Below are 6,874 nucleotides of genomic sequence, written 5' to 3'. Positions count from 1 at the left end.
AAAAAAAAAAAAAAAAAAAAAAAAAAAAAAAAAAGGAAAGAAAAGAAAAATAGGACGGGTATAGTGGCTTACAGTTGTAAACCCAGCATTTTGGTAGGTCTAGGTGGGAGGATGGCTTGAGGCCAGGAGTTCAGGACTAGACTAGGCCTAAAAACTGAAAAAGAAGGCCAGGCACAGTGGTTCACACCTATAATCCCAACATTTTGGGAGGCTGAGGCAGGAGGATTACTTGAGGCCAGGAGTTTGAAACCAGCCTGGGCAACGCAGTGAGATCCATCTCTAGACACACGCACAATTCTGGGTATCGAGATCATGCCACTGCACTTCAGCCTAGGAGACACAGAAAGACTCCATCTCAAAAAAAAAAAAAAAAAAATTAGCCAGGTATATTGCCATGAACTTTTAGTCCCAGCTACTCTGGAGGCTAAGGTGGAAAGACTGTTTGAGCCTGGTTGTACTGAAGTATGACTGGGCCACTGTACTCCAGCCTGGGCAAAAGAGCATGAATCTGATGAACCTCTTTCCAAAAAAAGAAAAGAAAAATAATCAGTTAATATATATTGAACACAGCCGGCCACGGAGGCTCAAGCCTGTAATCCCAGCACTTTGGGAGGCCAAGGCAGGTGGATCACCCGAGGTCAGCAGTTCGAGACCAGCCTGGCCAACATGGTGAAACCCCATCTCTACTAAAAACACAAAAATTAGCCGGGCATGGCGGTGCACGTCTATAATCCCAGCTACTCAGGAGGCTGAGGCAGGAGAACTGCTTGAACCTGGAAGGCAGAGGTTGCAGTGAGCCGAGATCACGCCATTGCACTCCAGCCTGGGTGACAGAGTGAGACTCTGTCTCAAAAAAAAAAAAAAAAAAGGAGCCTACACAGGCCATTGGTGGCTCAGGCCTGTAATCCCTGCACTTTGGGAAGCCGAGGTGGGCAGATCACTTGAGGTCAGGAGTTCAAGACCAGAGTGGCCAACACAGTGAAAACCCGTCTCTGCTAAAAATATAAAAATTACCTGGGTGTGGTGGGGCACGTTTGTAATACCAGCTACTCAGGAGGCTGAGGCAGGAGAATCACTTGAACTAGGGAGGCGGAGGCTGCAGTGAACTGAGTTCATGTCAGCATGAGCAACAGAGTGAGACCTCGTCTCAAAAAAAGAAAAAATAAAGCACACATAATAAACTCTAACCTCCACTTCATTTGTTTTCCCTTAATATATGTTGGAGACCACTATATCAGTGTATAGAGAATTTCATCATTTCCTTTTATCTACCTCATTCGTTTTTAGAGTTGCATAGTATTTTCTTATGTGGATGTATTATAGTTTCTTTCAGCCAGTCTTCTTATTTAAGAACATCTGGGATGCGTGTAGCCTTTTGCTGTGATGAACAGTATCACTGGTTCCTCTTTCCTCTCGATGTACTCGTTAAGAGTGGTACCCTGCCCCACTGCTACCTGGCAATCTGACGACTACCCTGTTTCCCCAGACTGGCTCTAGGAGTATCTTTTATTCCTTCAACGAACATTAGCTGGGCGTCTCCGGCGTGATTGGCGCTGTGCTGGGAACACAGTGGCGACAGACAAACCTAGTCCCTACCTTCATGGAACACACGGTCAGACATCATAAAACAACACACAGATAAGAGTCTGATAACAAATTAGAACACACGTGACATGAAGGAACAGAGACCGGCAAGAGCATTTAACAGGCGGATTTCGAGATGGAGGGTAGGGAAGGAGGGCTTCGCAGAGGAAGTGACGTTGGTGCCGAGACTCGAAGGATGAATGGGAGTTAGCCAAGCCGAATGGGTAAAAGGATGTTGCGGGCAGAGCTGACAACCTGTGCAAAATCCCCGAAGCGGGAAAGCGCATGGCAAGTTTAAGGAACCGAAAGGCCAGGGCGGCTGCGAGAGGTGGGGAAGAAGCAAAGAGGCCGAGTCGAAGCAGGCGAAGTCTGCGGGGCGGACGCACCCGGAGGGCCACGCTGGAACTTTGCCTCGAGGGCACTAGGGAGCCAAGGAAGGGTCCCGAGCAGGGGAAGAAACACGGGTCGCGAAAGCCACTCTTTCCCTCTCCCCACGGCGACCCCCTCCCAGCCCGCGCCCCTGCTTCTTTAGGCGCCTCCTCCCTTCGTCTCCGGGCCCAAACGCCGCCTCCCGCTCACCGCGGCTCTGGCCTCCGTTCCCCTCGCGCCCCCTCAGCAGCGCCTCTTCCTAGACTCTGCCACCGCCGCCGCCATCTTCCGTTCGTCGCCGGGAACGGTGCGCACGCGCCCCACACCCAGGGCCGCCGGGAAATGGAGTCCAGAGCACAGTCCGACCCCGCCCATGCCTCGTCCCGTGAGAGCGGCCTTCTGCCAGCCTCCTTACTACGGTGAGCGGTCCCTTAATTTCCGGCTCTGGGGCGCTAGGCCTTCTGGGAAATGTAGTCCCTTCAGAGGCACCGGGAGGATAAGGAGCTAGAGCATTCTGGGAAATGGAGTTCTCAGTAGTGCTGAGTCCCTGGACGGCTGGCTGGTCTTGGAGAGTGGGGAGTCCGGACAGCGAAGCTCCTGGGTCTTTGAGGGGAGGTGGTCTGTTGCCCTAGTGGGGTCTGCGGAGAGGCCCCGATCCCCTCCAGCTTTGTTCTTGACTCTTTCAACAGTCTGAAGCATTTCTTTTTCTTTTGTTTTGGAGAGGGAGTCTCGCTCTCTCGCCCAGGCTGGACTGCAGCGGCCCGATCTTGGCTCACTGCAACCACCGCTTCCCAGGTTCAAACGATTCTCCTGCCTCAGCCTCCCGAATAGCTGGGATTACAGGCACGCACCATCACGCCTAGCTAGTTTTTGTAAGAGATGGGGTTTCACCCTGTTGGCCAGGCTGGTCTCAAACTCCTGACCTCAAGTGATTCGCCAGCCCGCCTCCGCCTCCCACAGTGCTGGAATTACAGGCGTGAGCCACCGCGCCCGGTCAAGTCTGAAGCATTTCTAGCCGTCGGAAGTCTCAGTCTTCCTGTCTGTCGAATGGGGATGTGATATCGGAGACCTCTTACGGGTCCTCATAGTCGCATAATGGCCCTAGCGCTCTGATTTCCCTCTCTTCGGCGACGGTCATGCAGTGCTCTGGCTCTTCGTCTTCTCATGTCGAGATGATGAAATCCCCTGAGATAGAAAGGCTCCAGAGTTCTGCCCTCGGGGCCCTTGGTATCTGCAGCGTCTCTGCCGGCTGCTCCCTCACTCCTGAATCACCCCCAGCTGTCGCGTCCCGGGGCTGCGGTCCCCGGCGCCTGAGGTCTGTCTTCTGTCGATCCCGCAGGGGGCGCCCCAGTCCGAGCGCACGCCCTCGGGGAGGCGGGAGGGGAGCCCGGGGCGGGCGAGGGCGGGGGTGTCCCGGCTATAAAGCGTGGCCGCCTCCCGCGGCGCTCGGGACAGCCGTACCCCGGGCGGTCGGACGGGCGGGCGCCGGTGGGAGCTCGGGCCGTGCCCGCGGAGAGATCCAGAGCGCTCCGTTCCCCCGGGGCCGGAGCGGGGGCGGGTGGGGGCACAAGCCCGGGGGATGCTGGGCTCGGTGAAGATGGAGGCCCATGACCTGGCCGAGTGGAGCTACTACCCGGAGGCGGGCGAGGTGTGTCCTCGGGGATGGCGGAGCGGGAAGTAGGGGGCAGGTATCGGGGTGTGGGCTCACATGGAGCAGGGACTGGTTGTGGGTTCAAATGGGGGCAAAGGCGTCTAGTTGGGCAGCCGAGGAACTGGGAACTCGGAGACCAGGTGTGGAAGTCAGGGACCCGGGACGAGGCACGGATGGGAGGGCTGTTTGGGCAGCCTCGCCGCGGCCGGGGCTTGAAAATGGAAGTCAGGAGAATTTAGCCAAGGGTCGGGTCACACCTTAAACGTGGGAGCCAGGTGTTAGGGCCCCAAAAGGCAAGGGATTTATATGAATAAACCAAAGATAGGAATCAGAGTTCCATGGTAGGGGACAGACTGGGGGGTTTCAGGATGTGAGGTTCAAAGTTGGAGGGAAAGAAAGACTAAAAGATGGAGGAGGAGTCACCATTAAGGGAAGACTGAGGTGGGAGCTCAGGGCGAGCACACAGTGTTAAAGACCTGGGGTTCGGGGTAAGGATCAGCTGGTGATCTAAGGTAGGGTCAGAAATAGGAATTGGTGCTCAGGGGTAAGAGATGGGGGTGCTCAGAGATGAAGCTTCGTTTTGGGAGGTGAAACAACAGGTGGCTTAGGGTTGGGCATCTGAGAGCAGAAGATGTGGCCATTCGCATTGGCAGGAGAGGGGCCGATCTCCATCCCTCCCCAATCCCTACCCATGACCCTCAGCAGGGACTCCCCAAATCGGAAGATAAAGAGTTTTAGATTGTGCACCTTCCCCTGCTCCCCCACAAACCAGCAACCTCCAGCTATTGCTAAAATTCCCATCCAGTCTCACCTCAGACAAGGCTTTCCTGGAGTAGGGGGTGGGGGCATAGTCTTAATTCCCTCACCCGGACAGACAGAAAGGCCTTCCTCAAGTCTGACCCCCATTCCTCTTGCTGCAACAACCCCTACACCTTAGCTACCTCACTCTATAATCAACGTTGTGAGGTTGTGGGGGCTGGGGGTTGGGGTCTCGGTCTGAGAATTATGGGGGTCTGGACACTTGGACTTCTAACCTGGAAGGGGACTGTGGACTTGAGATGGGGTGTGGGGCAGGAATGGCTGGGTTCTCCAAGGAGTCAAGATCTGGTGGCTGTGGGGTCCCCAGCGTGCCTGAGTCTTGAGTCTGGGGCTTGAAACTGTAGGGTGGGACTCCTGGATCCCCAGGCCTTCAGGGCTTGGCAGGGTGCCTGGGAGGGGCCAGTCCTGGGTTTGGGGAGGTGTGAGGTGCACGTGGGGTGAGGCAGGGCCAACTGGGGAAGGGACTGGGAGTGTTGAGAGGTGGAGGCATGGTGACTGGAGGTATCAGTTGTGAGATGGGGAAGGCAGAGACCCAGGTGGGAAATGGAGGGTTCCAGGTAGTGCGGGTGATCCCAGCTGGGCCTCTGGAGAACTCAGTCTGGGGACCTGATTTCAGGGAACCAACTACAGACCAATTGTACAAACCAACTACAGTTGTTTTGGGGGCACATCTTAAGTAAATGATGGGGGTCTAAGCAGGAGGAATTGATATTTCGGGCACAGTCTGAATAGATCCAAGTTTAGAGGACAATTTGTACGGAAATTGTGTCAGAAATTGAAGGATAGCTGGCACAGTGGCTCACACTTGTAATCCCAGCACTTTGGGAGGTCAAAGTGGGAGGATCTCTTGAGCCCAGGAGTTCCAGGCCAGCCTGGGAAACATAGGGAGACCCTGTCTTTACAAAAAAAAAATTTTTTTTAATTACCCAGGCATGCCTGTAGTCTAAGCTACTTGGTTGGGAGGCTGAGGTGGGAGGATCACTTGAGGCTGGGAGTTCGAGCTGCTGGGAGCTGTGATCGTATCACAGCACTCCAGCCTGGGTGGCAGAATGAGACCCTATCTCAAAAAATAATAATAGTAGTAGTAGAGGCACAGTCTGGAGGTAATCAGCATTTCGGGGAATATTTTGGAAGAAGCAATATTTAGAGGAATGGAAATGGTTAGGTGATACTGTCTGAGGCTCTCCTGAGCCTTCCCATCAAATGAGCCCACCTCTTCCCCTTGGGTCAGAACAATGGGGAGAGAAATATCTACACTCAGCCAGCAACTGAGAGCTGAGAGGGTCCCCAAACCACTTGTTGCCCATAGCACCCTCCGGCTGGGGTGACCCAGCTTGCTGTGTGAAAGGAACTTGGAAAGTTACCATCCCGGGATATCCCTGTTGGTCTCAGGTTCTTGCACATTAGCTGGTCTAGCTGCACCCCTATTTTAGAGGTAGTAACTCTGAAGCCCCGCACGCAGAACACTGGGGTCCTGGGTTGGGTCTGGGACTAGAAACTTGGCTTCTGGCTTCACACTGCCTTCCTCTGCTCCCTGTCACACCCTTCTCCAGAGACAATAAGGAAATGAAAGAGGAGAAATTCCAGTCTCTTGGTGTGGGGTTGCAGGTCCCCCAAGGGCTTCCCCCCAATCTCAGCCCCACCCTGGCAGGGGAGATCCGGTTCAGACCCGGACACCAGGGGTTCATCCCAGCCCCGGGGCGTGGGAAAGCCTAGGGTGGATTAGAGCAGCTGGAGTGCTTGAGGTCAGACCTCAAGGAGGACTTCCGGGTGGGTGGGGAGCCAGGAAGGAGGGCCCTGGGGTCCCTATCTGTCTTACTGTTCAATACCAGAGAGCCTGACTGGGTTGGAGAAATGGAGGGTGGGGGCATAGGGGGATTTGGAAACTCTGTGGACCCCACTAATCCATAACCTTCTCACCTCATCTCTTTTCTTTTCTGGGGAGGGGACCCGAAGCCACCAACCAGGGGAGAGATTGCATGGGGAAGGGAGTAACTGTGGCTGCAATTTTACTGTGAGACTTGGAGTGAGGAGAAATGGACTCATTGAAGGGAGGGAGGGAGGGAGGGACATAGATAGATAGATAGATAGATAGATAGATAGATAGATAGATAGATAAATGCTTGGATGGATGGATAGGTAGATTGATAGGAAGATGGTGGCTGGGCACAGTGGCTCATGACTGTAATCCCAGCACTCTGGGAGGCCGAAGAGGGTGGATCACTTGAGGTCAGGAGTTCAAGACCAGCCTGGCCAACATGGTGAAACACCGTCTCTACTAAAAATACAAAAATTAGCTGGGCTTGGTGGCGCATGCCTATAATCCCAGTTACTTGGGAGATTGAGACAGGAGAATCGCTTGAACCCTGGAGGCAGAGGTTGCAGTGAGCCAAGATGGAGTCACTGCACTCCAGCCTGGGTGACAGAGTGAGACTCTATCTCAAAAAAAAA

At 54.2% G+C, this 6,874-nt stretch overlaps 2 protein-coding genes across 2 annotated transcripts in view; one reads left to right on the top strand and one right to left on the bottom strand.

Moving 5' to 3' along the window:
• SYMPK (symplekin scaffold protein) overlaps positions 1–2,346 on the bottom strand; it is a 43,555-nt gene extending 41,209 nt beyond the window's left edge. The window contains 1 exon segment of the mRNA XM_017874341.1: positions 2,164–2,346. The gene's annotated coding sequence lies outside the window, so the exon portion shown is untranslated.
• A 1,010-nt stretch (positions 2,347–3,356) lies between these two features.
• FOXA3 (forkhead box A3) overlaps positions 3,357–6,874 on the top strand; it is a 10,454-nt gene continuing 6,936 nt past the window's right edge. The window contains 1 exon segment of the mRNA XM_017874342.1: positions 3,357–3,601. Within this exon segment, the coding sequence (XP_017729831.1) occupies positions 3,533–3,601 (69 nt within the window). The 5' untranslated portion in view covers positions 3,357–3,532.

This window comes from Rhinopithecus bieti, unplaced genomic scaffold, assembly GCF_001698545.2.
Source record: "Rhinopithecus bieti isolate Rb0 unplaced genomic scaffold, ASM169854v2 scaffold_7888, whole genome shotgun sequence".
NCBI lineage: Eukaryota > Metazoa > Chordata > Mammalia > Primates > Cercopithecidae > Rhinopithecus > Rhinopithecus bieti.
Note: the sequence above shows the minus strand (reverse complement) of the source record. Positions and strands in the feature narration are given on the sequence as shown.